At 42.4% G+C, this 24,118-nt stretch overlaps 2 protein-coding genes across 2 annotated transcripts; one reads left to right on the forward strand and one right to left on the reverse strand.

The window, feature by feature from the left end:
* Positions 1–5,580: 5,580 nt before the first annotated feature.
* Positions 5,581–8,923, reverse strand: LOC311147867 (protein Wnt-10b-like; the record flags this gene model as incomplete). Its single annotated transcript, XM_084184692.1, has 5 exons — positions 5,581–6,138; positions 6,816–7,276; positions 7,555–7,660; positions 7,823–7,979; positions 8,850–8,923. 5 exons carry the CDS (start codon positions 8,921–8,923, stop codon positions 5,581–5,583), a joined length of 1,356 nt encoding a protein of 451 aa, XP_084040818.1.
* A 7,813-nt stretch (positions 8,924–16,736) lies between these two features.
* Positions 16,737–20,249, forward strand: LOC311147872 (protein Wnt-1-like; the record flags this gene model as incomplete). The annotated part of the gene is made up of 4 exons (XM_084184697.1): positions 16,737–16,837; positions 18,722–18,975; positions 19,196–19,461; positions 19,758–20,249. The coding sequence occupies 4 exons, from the start codon at positions 16,737–16,739 to the stop codon at positions 20,247–20,249; spliced, it is 1,113 nt and encodes a 370-aa protein (XP_084040823.1).
* Positions 20,250–24,118: the final 3,869 nt, after the last annotated feature.

The following is a 24,118-nucleotide window of genomic DNA, read 5'->3' on the forward strand; positions in this document are numbered from 1 at the left end:
TGATTGTGGACTACAGGAAAAAAAAGAGGACTGAGCACGCCCCCATTCTCATCGACGTGGCTGTAGTGGAACAGGTTGAGAGCTTCAAGTTCCTTGGTGTCCACATCACCAACAAACTATCATGGTCCAAACACACCAAGACAGTCGTGAAGAGGGCACGACAAAGCCTATTCCCCCTCAGGAGACTAAATTGATTTAGCATGGGTCCTCAGATCGTCAAAAGGTTATACAGCTGCACCATCGAGAGCATCCTGACTGGTTGCATCACCGCCTGGTGTGGCAACTGTTTGCCTCCGACCGCAAGGCACTACAGAGGGTATTGCTTACGGCCCAGTACATCACTGGGGCCAAGCTTCCTGCCATCCAGGACCTCTATACCAGGCGGTGTCAGAGGAAGGCCTTAGAAATTGTCAAAGACTCCATTCACCCTAGTCATAGACTGTTCTCACTGCTACCTCATGGCAAGCGGTACCGGAGCGCCAAGTCTAGGTTCAAAAAGCTTCTAAAAGCTTCCACCCACAAGCCATAAGACTCCTGAACAGCTGATCATGGCTACCCAGACTATTTGCATTTCCCCCCCACCCCACCCCACCCCACCCCAACCCCCTCTTTTACGCTGCTGCTACTCTGTTCATTATTTATGCATAGTCACTTTAACTCTACCCACATGTACATATTACCTCAATTACCTCGACAAACTGATGCCCCCACACATTGACTCTGTACCGGTACCCCCTGTATATAGCCTCCCTACTGTTATTTTATTTTACTGCTGCTCTTTCATTATTTGCTATTTTTAATTTTTTACTTAACACCTTTTTTTGTTAAAAACTGCATTGTTGGTTGAGGGCTTGTAAGTAAGCATTTCACTGTAAGGTCTACACCTGTTGTATTCAGCACATGTGTCAAATAACATTTGATTTGATTTGATTTGAGGTGAAGGTTCACCTTCCAACAAGACAGCGACCCTAAGCACACAGCCACGACAACACAGGAGTGGCTTCGGGACAAATCTCTGAATGTCCTTGAGTGGCCCAGCCAGAGCCCGGACTTGAACCCGATCGAACATCTCTGGAGAGACCTGAAAATAGCTGTGCAGTGACGCTCCCAATCCAACCTGACAGCGCTTGAGAGGATCTGCAGAGAGGTATGGGAGAAACTCCCCAAATACAGGTCTACCAAGCTTGTAGCGTCATACTCAAGAAGAATTGAGGCTGTAATCGCTGCAAAAGTTGCTTCAACAAGGTACTGAGTAAAGGGTGAATACTTATTTAAATGTGATATTTGAGTATTGTTATTTTTTTTTTATCAATGGGGAATTGTGTGCAGATTGATGAGGGGGAAAAACGATTTAATCAATTTTAGAATAAGTCTGTAATGTAACAAAATGTGGAAAAAGTCAAGGGGTCTGAATACTTTCCAAATTCACTGTACATATCTACCTCTATCACTCCAGTATCCCTGCACATTGTTAATATGGTAATGGAATTTACCCGGTATATATAATTATATATACTTTCTCGTGTTCTTCTTATTTGTTATTTCTATTTATTTTTTGTTCTACCTTGTTATTTTTAGTATTACATTATTATTGATTACTGCATTGTTGGATTTAGCGCTCGCAAGAAAGGCATTTCAATGTACTTGTGCATGTGACATTAAAACTTTCAACTTGAAAACTTTAAACTTGATCCAAATGACCTGGATTGCAGTTGAGATTACATTAAAAGTACATGGTTCAAGTGATCAATGCCGTTCGAGATTCTGCACAGATTATTACAGCAATTGTGAAGAAATGTATATTCACAGTAACCTCAAAATGTGCCCATGGATGTGCGGAATTAAAGGGCCAGATGCGCAATTAAAGGGGAATTACACTCAAAAATCTAAATGTGTTCATTTTCTTCAAGGCCTAAAGAAATTGTCTTCTGATGTAATTTATGCATTGACATGGACTCAGAACATCCAATTGTGTTGTTTCTCTATGAACAATTGCATTTTTGAGACTGACAAAAATTATAATCTAAAAACAGGACAAATTAAACTGTGAGAACATAATTTTGGAAAATATAAAACATAATTTTTGGGGAAAAAACACACATTGTATAGGGCACCCTTAAAGTCATTTATTAACCATTATTTTACCAGGTACATTGGCAGAAAACCTAGTGCACTACTTTCTCTTGTACACTAAGATCCTGTGGAAGAGTTGCGGGGAAGAGTTGCAGGGGAAGAGGAGGAGAAGAATGTGTCTATTTAACGACTAGAAAAAAATTGTAGCTCGTGACATATTTCATTTTTTTAAAAGTAGCTCTCATGCTAGAAAAGGTTGGCGACTCCTGATGTAGATAGATCAACTCTCCAGTAAAAGGTGCTTCCCAGCCTATAGTTTTTTTTTCTGATGTTGTTTTAAAGGTACAAATTCAACATATATTATACAAGGTTTGTCTATGTTGAAATTTGGTTACCATGATGACATAATCCTGTGGTTGAAATTTCACCCTCAAAACAACAGTTGATTACTTTTTTCAAATCAAATGTATTTTCCAAGTCACAATATGTTGACAAATTACGTTGAAACAACGTTAATTCAACTAGTTTGTGCCCAGTGGGTTATGCCCTATACCTCCAACCCTCCCACACCTCACCCCACCACACCATCAGCTCCCTAATCCAGGTCATGGGAATAGAGCATGACTTGCCTGGGTTTGATATAATCAATCCAATTCTCAACCTTTCTCCCAAAGTGGGCAGTCATACACTCCTTCCCACGCATTTAATAGCATTGAAACCTATCAGACATGCAGAGACCTATAGTCACCGCTGTTCTCACAATGGAATGAGACAATTTCCGTCCGGCAACAATAAGTAGCGGCATATTTGTGGCATAATAATTATATTGATTGACTAAATAAAACATAATCACAAAACAAAAGAAACAGCAATAATACAGCATGTGTGGTCATTTCCTGGTTACGATTGTTACAATTCTAGGTACAGTATTCCTAAATGACCTGCAGTTCAGTATGGAGAGGGATCGAAAGCATCCCTCAACCAAGAGCCAAACATGGCTTTTCTTCTCCAAGAAAATCGATAGAGAGAACAAACTGTCCCCACTAGATGACTCTGGTTCTGATTCCGTTGGTAGTGGAAACACATTGAGGAACCATCATGCCTGGTTCTCTTTAGTTCTGTTTCGTTAGTTCCTCCTGGTTCATGCAATGGAGAATTGCCATTAAATAATTGAAACCAATTAGTCTTGAGGTGCAGGTGCAAAATATCCAATGAGTATAATCATCCTCTGGAGTTCATTACCACATTCCATATCAGAACTTGTGACGTGACTTGTCTGTTTTCCAGCGTCCCACTGTTGTGTTCAGGCTTGGTTGACTATAACAGCTTCAGTTCAACTTCACCATCCTGAGCAGAGCCACACTCAGTCATTGGGACTCATACACTCTAAAAATGAGGGGTTCAACAAGGGTTATTCTAAGATCCTCAAAGTTCTTTGAAGAAACTTAGGGTTCATGGCACTGAAAATGGCCCCCAAAAGGTTCTTCCAAGAACCCCATAGGAAGTGGGGTTAATCGAGGAACCTTCTTAGTTGGTGGGGGTTCTTGCAGGAACCTAACTGCCCAACTGAAACATTTGGATTTTAATTTGAAAGGGCCACAGGTGCAGGCACTTAACTGAAAAATGTAAAGATCTCCGCAATTTAAGGTAAGGTTTGTCCCTTGTATGATCTACATTTATATTGTTTTATGATGATACCATTTATCTTTTCATATTTGTGCAAATCTTTCTAAAAACAGAAAATGGACACAATTCAATGGATATCAATCAACAAAGAGGTAAGAATATGTAGGCTATAAGAATATGTTGAAGGCTAGCTTTATTGGGTGCAGATGACTGAACTGCTCACTTTTGTGTCTGTGTCTGCAGGTATACAAACAAGGAGGCATACAAAGGTATGTAAATTGGTATTGGCATATTATGCAGATCACATTTACCATCCACCTCCCTTACCTCTTCAATGAATATCCCATAGGCCTCTACATTATGGACAAGGTATGTGTGGTTTTTTTTACATTCACCACAAAAACCAAGGTATGTATGTATACTGTCTTGTGCATGTTTTGATAATCATCTGTATAATTAAAACATTTGGATTCACAGACTTCACCCTCCCTACACCTATGAATATAACAGGAAACCTGTTCGATCACCATGCACTGCAAAATAATTCTGGCTATGGATACGGAGAACATCAACACATTAACATCAACACACCAGAGGATATACCCATTGGACTTGGGGCTCTGCTGGGAGTTTACCTCATATTTAGATGTTTTTATTCTGCTTTGCCAGTAAAATCATAATAAACACGGAGAACTCAAATATTGTGTTATTGTTGTTATTGTTATCTGTATTATTATTATTATTATTATTATTATTATTATTATTATTATTATTATTATTCATAATAATGGGGGGGGGGGGGTCTTCAAAAGGTTATTTGAGGATCCATTAAAAGGGGTTCTTTGAATAACTTATAGGGGTTCCCCCACAGTTTCAATTTGAAGAACCCTTAAAGGATCCGCCAGGAACCTTTTCTTTTTAGAGTGTATGTTCCTCTCATAAACTGGTCCCACACAGCAGATGCCAAGCAACGGAGTCTAAATAAATTCACACACAAAAATAATATAAATGTTTCATGTACACAAAAACTGTACACTGTAATAGTAGCCTAGGTATTACTTAGTTGAAATAATAATGCGTTCCTGCTGTTTGAGTGTTCTTTGTTTCTGAGCAGAGACCAGGGGAGCGCAGAACAGAACAGCAGATGGGGTCCAGGGCATTCTGATTCTCATGGCTGAAAGGTCTGCATCCAAACAGGCAGAGGAAAGAAAGACAAATGACATGAGTCACGTCGTCTTCAATCTCTGACTTGGCATTTTGAGAATAACAACAGGCAACAAAGGGAAAATAGATCCCAGATGACGGAAAGAAAAGAAAAAAAGAGAAGAAGAAGAAGAAGAAGAAGAAGAAGAAGAAGAAGAAGAAGAAGAAGAAGAAGAAGAAGAAGAAGAAGAAGAAGAAAGAAGAAGAAGAAGAAGAAGAAGAAGTGGGGGATAAACAGATTATGTGGGAGACACAAATGAAAGGTTTGGTTGGGTGGATGTGTGTACATTGGACAGAGTTAAAGGGTAGATTTCGCCATTCTGTGTCCTGAAAATGTCCAGGAGAAACCTGGAGGACAGTTGAGAAGAACATCAAAGACTGTGGCCTGACAGGAACCCTAACCAAGAAGGCTGCCAATGCTGACTAGAAATAGTAGCACTCTCTCTCTCTTATGAAGGCCCATGTGTCCCAAGGCATGAAGATTATTAATTAAATAAGTAAGTAAGAGTCCTGGATGGGCCTTAGTAGAAGAAGTGGATTGTCTACCCATCTACCCATCGTCTACCCATATACTAAATGAAAGGTTTAGTTGTGTGGGTTTGTGCGTAGTACATTGGCGAGTCAATGGGTGGATCCCATGCCATGCTATCGGATGGGTCCTCACAGGACGCTACTGGTCTACTTACAGACGTTGACCCACTCAGTGACTCGACACTCCTCACAGAGCACGTAGCAGCACCAGTGGAAGCGGCAGTGGCACCTCTCACTACGTGTCTGCTTCAGGATGTTGTGTCCTCTCCCACAGCACAGGGACCCGCAGCTGTCCATGCTGTGGCTTGTCTTGTTGCAGATCCGTCCCTGGGTGCCCAATGAGTCCAGGGATGGCTCCCGTTCACAGAAATCTGGAGACTTCTCAAAGTAGACCAGCTCCCGTGACACACTCGGCCTCCGCCGACCCCCATTGTTTGGGCTCCCAACGCCCCCAGACCCAGATCTGGACCCCACTCCAGCCCTGTTCCTAACCCCATTCGAGGCTCCATTGCTGGCTGCAACACGGGGGTTGAACACCCCGTTGTTCTTGTTCTGGGAGTTGATGAAGATGGCAGCGAGGAACTTATCCCTCAGCAGAGAACCCAGCAGCCTGAACTCAGGAGACACGTACCAGCAGGTCTTGAACTGGCAGCTGCCTGACGTGCCGTGGCACTTACACCTCCGCTTCATGTTGTCCGTGACAAGCTGTGCAGGGGGAAACAATCATGTCAATATTCATAGAAGTCTAGAAAGGTTCTGATTGCAATGTACTGGGGTAACAACTATAAACATATTTAAAGATGCACTATGCAGAAATCGCTCCGCCATTTCCTGGTTGCAACATTTCTAATAGTTCGCCTAATTTCAGTTTCTGTGACAAAACAAGCAAATATAGTGTAGAGAATAATTGTACCATCTAAACCACTGTGAAATATATTTTCCATAACCAAAAACATTGTATTTTCAGCTGTTTGAAGCTGGTGTACAAAACCTAAAGTAAAAGACGAAAAAATCGAACTGAAGAACGGGAAGCATAGAAATAGCAGACATAGAACAGATCTACTGATTCTTAGACTTGCCTTCAATGAAAATGACAGATTTATAACACACATTTCTATGTGAATTTGGTCGGGTCACCCAAAAAGTTACATTTTGCAGCTTAAAAATTGTTTATACATGTTTTATAAGTAGTTTATAGATAGTTTATAAATCTGTAATAAACATTTATAACTAATTAATTCAATTCAATATTAAATTCCATGAATGTTAGAAAACTTGATGAATTCCATTGCGAAACCTTCACCAAATGAGAGCCTGAATCCCTGCAGTTATCATCTTGATAAAAATACACAAGATGAATCCTATCTGTCAGAGTCTCTTACCTGTCGGCCCACCCTGTTATTGTGTATCCTCATACGGGCGTGGATATCCCTCGGAGTCCCACGGGAGTCCAACCAATCCCTGGAGAATCTCTCGCCGAAGTGGGTGTCATGGCTACAGCCCCCCCACTCCCAGGTTTCCTGCAGGGGGCTGAAGTCCTCTGGCAGGGGATTGAGGAGGGAGGAGGGGTGGGTAGAACCAGAACGCAGGCTGGCTGGCACATCTCTGAAATCCTTGGGGGGGGGCCCACCTCCCCCGCCCCCTCCCATGCCCGCTCTGGCCCCGCCTCTCTGTAGGGTCTGCAGCTGCAGCTGGGTGAGTTTGAGACGGATCTTGTCATCGTCCAGGCGACGCTTGGCCTCGCAGCCGCAGTCCCGGAGCTTGCCCAGGCTGCAGGCGGAAGCCACGGAGTGTGCCACACCCGCTGCCAGCAGAGACAGAGAGAAGGCAGTCTCCCTGAAGCCTGGGGGAGAGCGGAGAGAGACACATCAGAGTCATGATGTCATCATACTGGCTATAATCTAGATACCACAGGAAAACTTCATATCCATTCATTATTCTTATTCTATAAAGGAAAGCATACAAATACATTTCAGCATCCTTTTTTTGTCTACTATCCCAACCTAAGGCCTAAAAGTTTTCCTGGCTAGGGACCTGGAGTTTTTTCTGGTCAGAACACATGATAAATCACCTGTCTGCATGCCCACCCTCCATCTTTCTCTGCCCCTGTGTCTCACTCACCCCTGTTGAGGATTGCGTTCTGGTGGGGCAGCTTGTCGTGGCTCTCCAGGGTAGAACAGTTCCACCGCTGGTCTCTGAGCTGGTGCTGGCACTCGTGGATGGCCACCTGGATGCACAGAAATAAATACAACACTAGAATGGTCATTGGCATTTTCGCAACGTGACTAAAATGATGGCCATCTTGGTCAGGGAATCTTCATTCTAGACCCTGATCAAATATGGTCAAATATTGTATAAAACAATTAATTGTATTATATATCCCTATGACCTGTATGCCCTGCAGGGCCGAGGCCGTCACGTCGGGGCTCCGAACACACAGACGCATCTGACGCTTGCTCAGGCCCGCCAGCTTCAGGCAGACAGAGTTAGGGGTCAGCACCGGATCTCCTGCCACCTTCAGACCCAGGATGTCATTACACAGCACCCTGAGGTGGGCATACATGCGTTGAGGAGGGAAGGAGGGGATACAGTGGCGTTGGCACAGGGTTCATCAATCAACTCTAGAGCAATATCTATCTGTGACGTGCCTGCTCCAGCCCTCCATCTAAGAGTGAAAGTGTTATGTAATGAAATGAAGATTCAGACAAAAGTATTTGCTGACACAGCATAATGCTAAATTCTGGGAAAATACGTATTTTCAAGGAAATAGAATGTTGATTATTATCTCTGGGATAACCATCATACTGTATCTACAGTAGGCCTACTTACATGTCTTCACTACTTTTAGTTACACAAATTACAGTGAAGCACAGTATTGTAAAAAGTGTGCAGTAGAAACCTGGATGGCATTGTTACTAAACCATCTTTGTTTTGCATGTCCTTAATCATGCAGTCTTCCAACTGTTGGTTCTGATTAGCTTGTGTGTGTGTGTGTGTGTGTGTGTGTGTGTGTGTGTGTGTGTGTGTGTGTGTGTGTGTGTGTGTGTGTGTGTGTGTGTGTGTGTGTGTGTGTGTGTGTGTATGTGTGTGTGTGTGTGTGTGTGTGTGTGTGTGTGTGTCATTACAGGTCACAAACAAAGAAACATTTTGAAATCGTGATGTCAGCGGTAACAGCAGGCAGCAATAAGCATGTTAGTGAGACAGGTTTGAACGCAGACATCAAGGCATTGTAACATGTGCACTAACAAGTTATTTAACTAAAATAGAATATTAGATCAACCTCAAGGAAATATGAGTAGCTTAACAAAATTGCCCTCCGACATTACTTTTCGTTTTAATTATTTATCATCCACGGAATGCTCATTGAACATCATCACCACTTTATCAACTTCTCGTCACTCCCTCGGGCTACTTACGTGATTGCAGGTGACGTAAGTGCCGCTGCCAGAATCAGGACATGGTCCCAACGGAATGTATGTGATATCTCCATTTTGGTAAGCGTCTTTCCCGACGTGACATTAAAACACTGGTGTGAAAATTGATTAAAATAAGAATTGGACAAGAGTGAAGTAGATTATGGATGTGCCTCCAAAAGAACGAGGAGTGAAGAAAGGGAGCAGAATGGTTTGGGGCAAACGTGAAGGGGAGGAGGAGAGAAAATAAGGGAGGGGAGATGTCGCTACAGGCGGTTGTTTTCCAAGTATTGACCTTATGCGAAAAGCATCAACAGTTGACTAACCATTATGTGAATTTGACCGATAGCCAATAAGTGTCATAACATATCCAAAGACTTTTCGCGCAGGTACCATTTTCCTCACCAGCATCACCATCGCCATCAGGTCGACTGGCTGTGAGTGAGAAATCTTACTACCAGATAATAATGGAAAACACTTTCATATTTAACATCACTGATATGGATGTTTCCTATTTTGTTGGATACAACTGAAAGAAAACGAAAATATATTCAGATGAAACCCAAGAGAAAAATCATTCTAGATATGTCTAGGAAATAAATGACTATAGTGTTGGGGGGAGGGGATTGGTTGGTTGCTGCTGGTTCCACTGTACGACAGGGAGCTAGAGGCAGCAGCAGGCAGGCGCGCGGCTCTCCTCGCGGCGCTCCAACGATACTTGGGTAAACAGTCATCTGTTCCCCCTCTTCCTCCCCGCTTCCTCCCACCTCAATCAGCGGGTCTGTTCTTTATTATTGTGTTTAAAACAACTTAATCACTCCATAACAGTTTGATTATTTTTTCAGAGAATGAAAAAACCCCTTTACATGCAGAAAGGAATAGAGTCTTTGTTTAATGTCATTTGCAAACAAGTCATCAAATGTTGAATACAATTGTTGACTTAAAGTTCAAATAAGTTATTGTTTATTGTCACACTTCAGCAGTTTTCAATTTCTTTGATATAAGGATATTTTCATGCTTCATAACCTTTCATAGAGGAAAGTGTCGCACAATACCAAAAATGTTTTCTCTCAGTCTTTTAAGTTTGGCAAGTTGCCTTTGACATGTCTGTGCCAAAATAACACCCATCCTCTTGTCTGTCTTTTAGCCTTTGGAGACTATAGCTTCCCAAGAAATGACAAATGCACCAGATGAGATGCTGAGGCCTCTGATAAAGTTTTTCCACCCAGCTGGTTTAGGGTGTTTGAAATATACTGCCCATGGGATATCCCTCAGGTTGACTCAAATGTAAATTAAGTAAAATAGGCCTTATCTATCATGCACATAATCAGTTACTTGGCATAATACAATTAGAATTTAATCAGCAGGTGCATCCAGATAAACTATCGAATTCCAATTCATCCTTGTTCATGCTTCCAAATAACTAGGTATTATAACATAAAAATGTGTGATGTGGCTTCATAAAATTGAGTTAAAACCCCCCTTAACCGCCACCGGTTCACATAGTGACACCAATTCTTAATTTAATCTCCTTCTATTCCCTAAACTCCGGCAATGAAAAGTGCTTTAGCATTCTAGCTTGTCATGTATATCTAAGTGGCTTAAAAAGTGATTTGAAGTTGATTTCTATATAAAAGGCGTCGCTTTATCCGGATTGGGGACTCTAATCTGCTCGGTGTCGCATGAGTGCCCCAGGAAGCCCGTTTGAGCAGCACCTTTAAGAAGCAGGAGTATAAACGATGTAGGATAGCACTCATTAAAACCCCTGGACAAAATAACCTATCATGTCCTTAAACCATGAGGGAGAGCGAGGGGTGAGACACATTTGGTTCCTTGGAATTTGTGGGAACGTATGTTTTTGGTTTCACATTGGTTGTGGGAACAAAGTCATATGTTTCCTGACCGGTAAAACTGAAGGTTTTTTAAATGTTCTGAGAACAGAAGTGAAGCTTTTGCCTATTCTGGGAACGTTTATTTTTAGGTTGCAGGGAGGTTCTGAGAACGTTTTACTCTGGTTCCTTGAAAGTTTTCCTGGGAGGTTTTATGAATGATCTGAGAACAGAAATTACAGGGTATTTGGAGGTTTTTAAATAACTTCCTTAAAACTTTCACAGAATGTTTCAATAAGACTTTTACCACAAGGTGCTACAGAGGGTAGTGCATACGGCCCAGTACATCACTGGGGCTGAGCTCACTGACATCCAGCACCTCTATACCAGGTGGTGTCAGAGGAAGTCCCTAAAGATTGTCAAAGACTCTAGCCACCCAAGGCATAGACTGTTTTCTCTGCTACCGCACAGCAATCTGTACCGATGCAGCAAGTCTGGAACCAACAGGACCCTGAACAGCTTCTACCCCCAAGCCATAAGACAGCTAAATAGTTAGTTAAATTGTTAACCAAATAGCTACCCAGACTCTCTGCATTGTCCCTTTTTTGTACTAACTTTCTTGACTCATCACATACGCTGCTGCTACTGTTTATTATCTGTCACTTTATTCCTAGTTATATGTACATATCTATGTAAATTACCTCGTACCCCTGCACATCGACTCAGTACTGATACCCTGTGTATATAGCCAGTTTTATTGTGACACGACATCAGATTCAAACCTTTAATCTTCTGTTCACTAATTAGTCTACTGCGCCACCAGGATGGAGCTAGCATGCCATGTTTTTTACGCATACACAACTGTTCAATTTAGTCTATTCAAACAGAAGCCAGGTCGTTCAAGATTGACGTCGAAATTGGACGTCTATCCTGAGGACGTCGCGAAATGCCTTCAAAACCGGCCACTAGCGGCAACAATGAGCACTGTTACCATCAAGTAGGCTTGGGTTTTGCAAGGATGGATGGGCATAATTCCGTCTCTGGATCAGAAGGTTGTGTGTTCGATCCCAGGACACTGGTTTTTTATTATTGCTTTTAACCCTGTCCCAAACCTTAACCCTTACCTTAACTACTTGTAATGAGTGTCTAAACGTAATGTTTTAACCCTATCCCAAACCTTAACCCTTACCTTAACTACTTGTAATGAGTGTCTAAACGTAATGTTTTAACCCTATCCCAAACCTTAACCCTTACCTTAACTACTTGTAATGAGTGTCTAAACGTAATGTTTTAACCCTATCCCAAACCTTAACCATTCAGAATGAGTGCCTAAACTTAACCCGTAACTTCTAAAATCGACGTTTGGAGAAATGGTGGTCCTCTGTAGCTCAGCTGGTAGAGCACGGCGCTTGTAACGCCAAGGTAGTGGGTTCGATCCCCGGGACCACCCGTACACAAAAAAATGTATGCACGCATGACTGTAAGTCGCTTTGGATAAAAGCGTCTGCTAAATGGCATATTATTATTATTATTATTATAAATGGAACTATACAGAGCAGCAGGAGCAACAAAAACACTTCGTAATGTGACGTTTGGAGAAATGAAACTATACAGAGCAGCAGGAGCAACAAAAACACTTCGTAATGTGACATTTGGAGAAATTGAACTATACAGAGCAGCAGGAGCAACAAAAACACTTCGTAATGTGACATTTGGAGAAATGGAACTATACAGAGCAGCAGGAGCAACAAAAACACTTCGTAATGTGACGTTTGGAGAAATTGAACTATACAGAGCAGCAGGAGCAACAAAAACACTTCGTAATGTGACGTTTGGAGAAATTGAACTATACAGAGCAGCAGGAGCAACAAAAACACTTCGTAATGTGACGTTTGGAGAACGTGGATGAACGTCTAATTCTGCAGTGAGACTGTGAGAGCTTGTTGCAAACAGACCCCATTTCAAAGGAAACAAGCACTCATTAAGCCAATTAATGAGTGCAGCCAACACACCTGAACACACTTAACAAATAGAGGATAGAGAGAGTTTTGTTGATGCTGAGAAGGGAATGTATATGTTTTCAAATACAATTCTTACTACGTTCTCTGAATGTAACTAAAGTTTTCTTGTGGTTTTTACGGAAAGTTTTCTTCACGTTCTGAGAACGGAATGTATGTTTTTAAATAACATTCTTAGAGCGTTCTCTGAACGTTACTGAAGTTTTCTTGTGGTTTTAATGGAAAGTTTTCTTAAAGTTCTCAGAACAACTTGAGAACATTACTTTAAATAGAACCATGAGGAAACCTGTAGGAAATGTTATGCTGAAGTACTGAAATTCCCACAGAAGGACGTTTTAAAGTTCTTGGAACAATTTGAGAACATTCCCAATGTCAAACCAGTTGTAGAACATTCCTAGAACATTACCAAAATGCTAATGATATGTAACCATGTTTGAACTTTTAGGAAACGTTCTGTTGAAGTAATGAAATACCAATAAAATAATGTTTTTTTTTGTCGAGTTACAATGCCTTGTGCTGACAATGTTCCTGAACCCTGGCAAGACGGAGCTGCTCTTCCTCCCGGGGAAGGACTGCCCGTTCCATGATCTCGCCATCACGGTTGACAACTCCGTTGTGTCCTCCTCCCAGAGTGCGAAGAGCCTTGGCGTGACCCTGGACAACACCCTGTCGTTCTCCGCTAACATCAAGGCGGTGACCCGATCCTGCAGGTTCATGCTCTACAACATTCGGAGAGTACGACCCTGCCTTACACAGGAAGCGGCACAGGTCCTAATCCAGGCACTTGTCATCTCCCGTCTGGATTACTGCAACTCGCTGTTGGCTGGGCTCCCTGCCTGTGCCATTAAACCCCTACAACTCATCCAGAATGCCGCAGCCCGTCTGGTGTTCAACCTTCCCAAGTTCTCTCACGTCACCCCGCTCCTCCGCACACTCCACTGGCTTCCAGTTGAAGCTCGCATCTGTTACAAGACCATGGTGCTTGCCTATGGAGCTGTGAGGGGATCGGCACCTCTGTACCTTCAGGCTCTGATCAGTCCCTACACCCAAACGAGGGCATTGCGTTCATCCACCTCTGGCCTGCTGGCTCCCCTTCCTCTGCGGAAGCATAGTTCCCGCTCAGCCCAGTCAAAACTGTTCGCTGCTCTGGCACCCCAATGGTGGAACAAGCTCCCTCACGACGCCAGGACAGCGGAGTCACTCACCACCTTCCGGAGACATTTGAAACCCCACCTCTTTAAGGAATACCTGGGATAGGATGAAGTAATCCTTCTACCCCCCTCCCCACCCCAAAAAAAAAAAAAAAAAAAAAAAAAACACATATTGTAAAGTGGTTATCCCACTGGCTATAGGGTGAATGCACCAATTTGTAAGTCGCTCTGGATAAGAGCGTCTGCTAAATGACGTAAATGTTAATGTAAATGTTCCAAATACAAGCAACTATCGTGTACCATTCTCAGAAAGTTGTGGGCAGGTCTTATGCAAAATAACCGTAGGACAACCATGCTCTCATCAAGCTCTCTAAGAAACATATGGTTCTCAGATTGTTATGTGCTAGCTGGGAGAGAATTATCAGATGCCATAATTCCTTATGGCTGATCCTAGATACCTAAACAAGAAACTTAACTCCAACCATATACAGAATCAGATAGGACAGTATAAGGACACCATGTAGCCTGATTTCAATGAATTGTCTGTCTATGGGTCTATGGGGGATATTTGCTCATATTCCACCCAGTCTGTTGTAGATGAGGAGATGGCTGATGATTACAAGACACATGCGTCGAGGGAGGTCTGCATGCCAGATGTTTTGGGAATTAGCTTTTCTTCTTGGGTGACATTTATAAAACCTTCTAAATCAAATGTGAATAATTAAGAACAATTCCCAAATTGGTGAATCATCATGATTAATCAACTTTGGTCTTATTCATTTATAATGTGTTATTTTTGATGATTGTGTGTGTGTGCTTGTGTGTGCGCGCAAAGAGTCTGTAAGAGCTAAAGTCTCCAAAAATACAGTATATTTCATATTTTTAATTGGGCACAAAATGTAGGCTCATAATAGCTACTATATCCTAAAGATGAAATGCCTAATATCCAAATAATTTGTCATTACAATGAGTGTACAAAACATTAAGAACACCCCCCCACACACACACAGGGATGCTGGCCCATGTTGACTCCAATGCTTCCTACAGTTGGCTGGATGTCCTTTGGTTGGTGGACAAATCTTGATAGCCTACACACGGAAACTGTTTAGCATTAAAAACCCAGCAGCGTTGCAGTTCTTGACTCAAAATAGTTTGCCTGGCACCTACTACCATACCCAATTCAAAGGCACTAAAATATTTTGTCTTGCCCATTCACCCTCTGAATGGCACACATGTCTCAATGCTTAAAAATCCTTCTTTAACCTGGCTCCTCCCCTTCATCTACACTGATTGAAGTGGATTTAACAAGTGACATCAATAAGGGATCATAGCTTTCACCTGGATTCACCTGGTCAGTCTAGCTTAGTGGTTAAGAGCGTTGTGCCAGTAACCGAAAGGTCGCTGGTTCTAATCCCCGAGCCGACTAGGTGAAAAATCTGTCGATGTGCCCTTGAGCAAGGCACTTAACCCTAATTGCTCCTGTAAGTCGCTCTGGATAAGAGCGTCTGCTAAATGTAAAATGTAAATGTAAAATGTCGTGGAAAGAGCAGGTTTCCTTACTGTTTTGTACACTCAGTGTATGATATCGGCTGATGGAAGGAGAAGGATGAGAAATGGGGCAAGCCACTGAAAACATCTTGAGAATGTAGGCTATACGAGAGTTTGATAAAGAAGGAGGAGACGCGGTTAACGGAGTAATCCAACCAGCGGGTAAAAAGTGCAGTTTAGATGGCTCAAATTCCGCTATAACTGTACTGTACCGTGACACCGACCAGCCTCGCGCATGCACTATCAATGGGAGTAGAAAACCAGGCTGTGCGCACTCACAGTCACAGCACATCTCCACACACAGACACACACATCTCATTGTTTTGACTTAATTCAGGAAGACTGGATGTGGAAGACAGAGCATGAGCCTGTGGGAAAATACTACAAGCATTAATAACCCTCATTTCTAAGGAATCGATGGATTATTTGATTACCGTGAGATTCCGTTAGTAATATGTGCAATTTACACTGGTGGATTGCCCTGGTTATTTTTGATTTTCCTTTCTCCTCTTTTTTGTCCGTTTTTGTTTTCTTTATTCATTGTGCCCTATGAAGACAATTAACTCTCCCTCCTTCCAATCCTAATGAAAAGAGGGCAAAAAAAAGGGAGATGAGAGCAGCAAATCCCTTTTCATTCCTCTTGTAGCGCTCAATAAGAGAAGAATGTGTCGCCTATCACTCACGGAGGGGATCAAGTCTTCCGGACTGTCCCACGCGCTCAATGTGCTGCTGCTGTCCAGAGCAACACTACAGAGATAGACATAGAGCGCGTCAAGAGAACAGCAGCAGCCGCTCGAGCCGCAGCATCCAGCAGCCTAGCCTGGAAAGACACTTCAGCTGCGCTAGACAAGGACTGATTTAGCAACCTGTCTCCTCTGTCTGACTGTCTCCTCACCAGATTCATTATTATAGGACAGGCTCCTCGTTGCTTTTCCCCCTCTAAAGTCCCTCTCTTTGGAATGTGGTGTGGTGAGTACAAGTTGATGCATTACCTGCTCTTTGATAACCTGCATGGGAGAATGACAGGGTATCAGAGAGATTAATAAACCGGTAGCCTATAGATCACTTTTATAATAAGAATGACTTCTGTAATACGAGATCTCATTATTTATTCTAAAAATAATTGGTTTATTTCCATTATCAATTCTTATGATGAGTTTTATTTATGGGGTCATGGCTGGGGAGCTGAAGGTAAACAGATGTATATCTAGTAGGCCTAGATTTATTTGTGCTTCAAAATAGAATTGTTATCATAATTAGAACCAGATATACAAAGTGCTTGGAATTCAGATGCGGAACTTTGACATTTGCCTGCTCTGTCTTCATATTCTAATTGAAGACACAATGAGGATCCTCGCACTGCTTCTGGGGATGAAAGCAGCGTGCATCCTGCTGGTTTCCTCGCTCTCAGGCACGGGGGCAGTTAACAACAGCGGCCGGTGGTGGTAAGTAGTTGAGTTCATGTGTGATGTATTCATTCAATTAAATGCGCCTCCTAATGACCTATGCTCATTTCGACGAAGCCTGCAGCAAAGGAGTCAGTGCGAGATATAGTGGTGTATTGCCTGAAATATGCAGTGCTCTGCTTCCAAATCAACTGAATCAACACTAAAACATTAATTGGTAGGCCTGTTCCATGCTCGAAATAATAATGTGTTATTGTTGGCACCAGCTTCATAATTTCTGTAAATTTCTGCTAGAAAACCAAGCACTAACCACAAGCCATTAAGATTTGAGGGCCTTTGGATAAGACCTCCCAATTAGAGCGAGTAGCCTAACTAACTCGATTTAGCCAGTTTCCAATCGAAAGGAATTACTTTTTCCATAAAATTATTTGATATAAAGTATTATTTTTCAATATGATAACGATTTTGTTTTTTTGGGGAACGGTTGCAGCCCATGTTTATTCAATTTACCCCCCCCCCCCCCCCCCCCCCCCCCCCCCTCTCCCTCTCCCTCTCTCTCTCTCTCTCTCTCTCTCTCTGTCGCTTGTAATTTTGACAGTGTGGCTTGAACGCTAGACAACATTTTTCTGTCCAATGTGGGATACATTAAATATGGATTTATTTCATGGCAGAGAGCAGTTTCATTCCAGGTCGTATTCAGGGTCCTATATATTGTCTACGGTCGTATCGGATAAACTATAGGATAAATATGCATTCCCTCGCCAATGTCTGCATACATTTGTTATAAACTATAAAACCAACATGTGAAAATAGTGTGTCTTACACTAGCTTAAGTGGACAAATATACATTTAATGTTAAGTAGGCTTATAGACGTGGCATAATGTGCATTCTGTAAAAATAAAGAAATAATACCCTTATACTGCAAATATGTAAAGAAAGAGGAGCTGCGTTAATAATATTACACTGAATAATTCAAATTATAACGCAGACCGCAATATCATTCGTTATGGAATATGGCAACCTTGCAATGCCACTGGGGTAAACTATACTTTTTATTTTATTTATTTTTTTACATGGGTCTGAGTTCTAAACCAATCCTTATCACTACAATATGCCAAGAAAATAAAGAAGGAAAATACACAGCGAGAGAGAAGAAAATTGGATTGAAATATTTATCCGAAGATGGGATAATAGCGTTCCAAAGCCTGGACCGACCGCACTATACTGTCTGGCCCCTGCACTCTTCCAAAAAAAGATTCTGGATAGAACCAAAAAGGGTTCTATGCTTGCTTCATATATGGCACCCCTTAAGGTTGTATATAGGACCGCAATTGGTTCCATACAGAACCCTATATGGAACCCAAGGTTTCCATATGGAACCAATTTTGGTTCAGTAAAGAAGAACCCCTGGGGTTCTGATCAAATAACCCTAGAAAAGGGTTCTGTATAGAACCTTTAGGGATGCCATATATGAAGCAAGCAATATAACCCTTTTTGGTTCTATCCAGACCTTTTTTTTTTAAGAGTGTGGTCTGTCAATTAAATAATTATGTCTTTCTGATTGCCAAGGGGTTGCAGGAGACACACAACAATTAGGCTAAGTAACTGAAACCATAAATATAGTAGGCTGGCAATGCAATATGGCAGTCATACTGCAGCCAATAATGGCAGCCATAATCATATCAGATAAAGTAGACTGTATTGAAGTTGCTTGTTATTACTTTTGTGGCTGATACTCAAATTCCAATTAACTGTTTCCATCATCCATTATGATCAGCATCCTATATTAATAAATACATTTGAACCGAATAATTTTTGTTAAGGTCAATACATTTTTTAAAGGTCAATGAAAGAACCAAATGCATGAGCTTCTCTCTCTAACTCGAACTGATTCCACCCTCTCTTCTCTTCGTCTCTGCCAGGGGCATTGTGAATGTGGCCTCCTCTGCAAACCTCCTCACCAACTCCAAGAGCGTCCAGTTGGTACTGGAACCCAGCTTGGCCCAGCTGAGTCGTCGCCAGCGCCGCCTCATCCGCCAGAATCCAGGGATCCTCCACGCCATCGCAGCCGGCCTGCAAACCGCCATAAAGGAGTGCAAGTGGCAGTTCAGGAACCGCCGCTGGAACTGCCCGACCACCCACAGCCCGGCAATATTTGGCAAAATCGTTAACCGTGGTGAGTTGTCTGTTGTCCCTCTGGGCGTCCTCACTAAGGCAACAGGTGGACCTTTTTGGTACAGAATGTCATGGAATCCATTTGGGAAGGGAAAAGTCTATCTTTACATATCTTGAGATTTTTACATTTAATTCAGACCAAATAGTGACATTAATATTCACTTTCAAAAAATGCTCTATATTGTATAGCGCTGAAGAGAATTTCTGCTGTGTTGTGTCAGGTTGCCGAGAGACAGCGTTTGTGTTTGCGATCACGAGTGCAGGGGTGACCCATGCGGTGGCCCGCTCCTGCTCTGAGGGGGCCATCGAGTCGTGCACCTGTGACTACCGTCGCCGGGGGCCTGGGGGTCCTGACTGGCACTGGGGCGGCTGCAGCGACAACGTGGACTTTGGCCAGATGTTCAGTCGGGAGTTTGTGGACTCCAGCGAGAGAGGAAGGGATTTCCGATACCTCACTAACCTACACAACAACGAGGCAGGGAGAATGGTGAAGGAGACATTGTTGATTCACAGATAGCACTTCATACTGTATGTTCACTCTCTCACTCTTTAGTGATTATCCGATATCAACCTATTTTTCTGAATTTCATCCATTTTCTTTAATGTTTATTCCCTTCACGTTCTTCTAGGCTTTCTTCACTTTTCAACTTCTTCCAAGCTTTCTGTCCTCTTCCCATTCCTCCATGTTTTATTTGCTATTGATGTTATTCCACCTTTTCTTTGCTCACCTTCTTCCACATCTACATTTCATCATCTCTATTCCTTTCTGCCTTCGTTCTCCAGACAGTGTCGTCAGAGATGCGTCAAGAGTGTAAGTGCCATGGCATGTCAGGCTCATGCACCATGCGTACCTGCTGGATGCGTCTACCCAGCTTCCGCGCTGTTGGGGACTTCCTGAAGGACCGCTTCGACGGAGCGTCCCGGGTCGTCTATGCCAACAAGGGTTCCAACCGCGCCTCTCACCGTGCCGATCCAAGCCATCTCGAACCCGAGAACCCCTCCCACAAACCCCCGTCATCCAGAGACCTGGTCTACTTTGAGAAGTCACCCAACTTCTGCACCTACCACGGCAAGACGGGTACCCACGGAACCTCGGGGAGGACCTGTAACAGCTCGTCTCCCGCGCTGGACGGGTGTGAGCTGCTGTGTTGTGGTAGAGGGTTCCAAACTCAGACTGAGAAGGTCACTGAGAGGTGTCACTGTACGTTCCACTGGTGCTGCCATGTTAGCTGCCTCAACTGCACCAGCACACAGATGTTACACCAGTGCCTCTGATCACGGGAGAACCAGGACAGGGGTGCAGAGATGGAGATGGAAAGGTTATTTGGGCAGGTGGTGTGTAGATAGAGGAATGGCGTGGTAGAGAAGGGAATGGCTAACTCTATAGAGGGGTAATTGGGGGGTTCAAAAGTGAATACAGGGAGTACTAGACCTTAATCAATGTTTGTTTTTTTATGAAAGAGAGAAAAGCACAATGATTACAGGGTGTAGAAGGAGGGTTTGTTTGTTGTGTGTGTGTGTGTACGTGTACGTGTGTGCTTACGTGTGCTTACTCCTGATGCTCTGTAGTAACAGAGTATGTAAGTGTGCTTACTGGGTATTTAAATGCTGTAGCTATGCAACCATGTAGAATGGAATGGAAACCAATCCTCACTATGGCTTCCCAACACGAGTAACAAGACCAGAGGCAGATTGGGTAGAAGGAAGTAGTTACAAAGGAAATAGAATTGTGGCAAGAGAGGGAGGAGAGGGGAGAGAAGGAGAGTAACGGTTACTGGACACAATGTCAGACAGATGTCTCTGTGGCAGGAGAACCACAAGCATGGTCTCTCATAAACCGGTGAAGAGCTGTAACAAGAGGGTGGTTATTTTAAACATCACTGTTTTGTTTTCTTTTGCTGCAGTTCTACTTTTCTCACATAAAATTGTGTGAAGTACATCTCCCGGGATGTGCAGTCCTCTCCCCCAATTGCTATGTACTTTGGTCCTGGACATGGACCAAGCCGTTATGATTTCCTGTCTAACTCACCACACATGCCCTCTTTGTTTCGATTGCTCTGGAATCTGCTACACCTCAACCCGGAGTTACCGCGGTGATTTACTGCACCATGGTTACTGACGTTAAAGGACTGGACGTTGTAGCCGCATCCAAGGATAACACAAACATTTTCTAAAATTTTATATCAACCTGGAATTCACTATGGGAATCGTATGTATGAATAGTTTGACTGTAGTATCAATACACTGAATATTGGGGAGTATAACTAGATGTATGTAGGAGATAGATAGTGGTGCTGCAAGAGAACTGGGGTGACCTGCCAAATAGTGAGATCTGCAATATGGCAACCCTGTTCCTAAAATGCAATGACCAGAGAAAAATTGTGAGACTTAACACATTGCCCTGCTGTGGAAAAGTGTGTAAAGATAATCCAATATTTTCCCTTCCAAGTTTACAGTGGACAGACAGAGGGTTTTCCCATTCAATATGAGCTGCATCTAGCTGTGAACTATACGTTGAGGGAAAAACCTTGAATATACAGCCACTACAAAGGGGAATGTATTGAATATCAGCTAAGAGAACCAAAATGTTGTAAATAATATATATAGAAATATATATTTATGCTGAAGTTACTTGCAATTTTAGGGAGGAATGATTTATGCACCTGTCATACATAAGCCAATGGATGGAAGGAGAGACAAAATGCTATCATTAGTCATAAATGACTAAATTGTAAAATGTAAATAAGTCAGGTCATGTTTTTATTAAACTGTTATTCTGTTTATTTCCAATAATGTCGTTTTCACATTTTTGTTGAGGGCGGGAAACAGAATTTGTTAGAAACCTGGCGGAACATTCTTCTTTCCTCCCTGCTCATTTTCTCCTAACACTTGTGTTGGTCATGTTCGTCATGCACTGAATATTACCATTTATGTAAATACAACAATATTTATTACTGTGAATGTTTGATACGGTTATAGAGAGAGAAGTAAAAGAGTAAAACAAAGCATTTTAGATATTTCTCTCTCAAATATTTAGCTTTACGTTGTTTTGTATTGTATAATAGAACAATAAAGTTTATATTTTCTATTAAGTTGGCATGGAAATCAGCTCCTGACTGCCCTGTGTGTCACTGTCAGGGTATTATACTGTATCTTCGCTCCTTTAATTTCCTCAGTTGATGCCATATGATGGTCATATCATTTCTGTGCTTGGGATGCTGTGTGAGAATAAAGGCCCCATCCTTGGGTGTCCCAGCATGAATCCCATTACTTAGAAAACACAGCAGCACGCACATACACACACTCTAACATACAGCCATGCAACAATGCCTATATACTCCCACCCTCCACTCCACACCACAGAAGGATCCCGATAGCTTAACTATTACATAGGATTTTAACAGCTTCATTTACTTAAAGAATGAAATAATAGAATTAATAATGAACGCCTGCAGTCATCCCTAAACCCCTCCCCCCACCCTCCCCTAGCCCCCTGGCAGTCAGGCCTTAGCTCAACCACAGGAGTTTGGAAGGCACCCTGCCAGTTCCTCTTAGCCTAACCCAGCTCACCGCAGCACAGCTAGGGGCTACCGAGGGTCAGCCAGGCCGAGTGGCGCGCAGCTGCACTCAGCCCGCCAACAAACCCGCATCTCAACTGCCCTGTCCAACAACACACATCCGCAGCCTAAAGGTCCAGCCATGAGAACACAGACAGTGAGACAGTGTCACTGGTGGGAGAGTCAGAGTTTGGTCTAGTTATTACGCTAATATGACTGATGGAAGAAGCTAAGAAATACGAGAAAAAAGAAAAAAAGCATATACAACCAAAGAATGTTGTGAACCTAAGACAGAAAGAGAGAGACAGAGAGAGAGAGAGAGAGAGAGAGAGAGAGAGAGAGAGAGAGAGAGAGAGAGAGAGAGAGAGAGAGAGAGAGAGAGAGAGAGAGAGGGAGAGAGGAGAGAGAGAGAGAGAGAGAGAGAGAGAGAGAGAGAGAGAGAGAGAGAGAGAGAGAGAGACAGAGAGAGAGAGAGAGAGAGAGAAATATATAGAGAGAGAGAGAAATATACAGAGAGAGAGAGAGAAAGAGAGAGAGAGAGAAATATACAGAGAGAGAGAGAAAGAGAGAGAGAGAGAGAGAGAGAGAGAGAGATATAGATAGATAGATAGATAGATAGATAGATAGATAGATAGATAGATAGATAGATAGATAGATAGATAGATAGATAGATAGATAGATAGATAGATAGATAGATAGATAGATAGATAGATAGATAGATAGATAGATAGATAGATAGATAGATAGATAGATAGATAGATAGATAGATAGATAGATAGATAGTGAGAAAGACAGATAAAGATATATATATATAGAGAGAAAGACAGATAGAGAGAAAGATAGATAGATAGAGAGAGAGAGAAAGATTGAAAGAGAGATAGAGAGAAAGAGAGAGAGAAATATATAGAGAGAATGATAGATTGAGAGAGATAGAGAGAGAGAGAAAGACAGATACAGTGAGGCAAAAAAGTATTTGATCCCCTGCTGATTTTGTACGTTTGCCCACTGACAAAGAAATTATCAGTCTATAATTTTTAATGGTAGGTTTATTTGAACAGTGAGAGACAGAATAACAACAAATAAATCCATAAAAACGCATGTCAAACATTTTATAAATTGATTTGCATTTTAATGAGGGAAATAAGTATTTGACCCCCTCTCAATCAGAAAGATTTCTGGCTCCCAGGTGTCTTTTATACAGGTAACGAGCTGAGATTAGGAGCACACTCTTAAAGGGAGTGCTCCTAATCTCAGTTTGTTACCTGTATAAAAGACACCTGTCCACAGAAGCAATCAATCAATCAGATTCCAAACACTCCACCATGGCCAAGACCAAAGAGCTCTCCAAGGATGTCAGGGACAAGATTGTAGACCTACACAAGGCTGGAATGGGCTACAAGACCATCGCCAAGCAGCTTGGTGAGAAGGTGACAACAGCTGGTGCGATTATTCGTAAATGGAAGAAACACAAAATAACTGTCAATCTCCCTCGGCCTGGGGCACCATGAGAGATCTCACCTCGTGGAGTTGCAATGATCATGAGAACGGTGAGGAATCAGCCCAGAACTACACGGGAGGATCTTGTCA

This window comes from Coregonus lavaretus (genome assembly GCF_964263955.1).
Source record: "Coregonus lavaretus genome assembly, chromosome: 20".
Taxonomy (NCBI): domain Eukaryota; kingdom Metazoa; phylum Chordata; class Actinopteri; order Salmoniformes; family Salmonidae; genus Coregonus; species Coregonus lavaretus.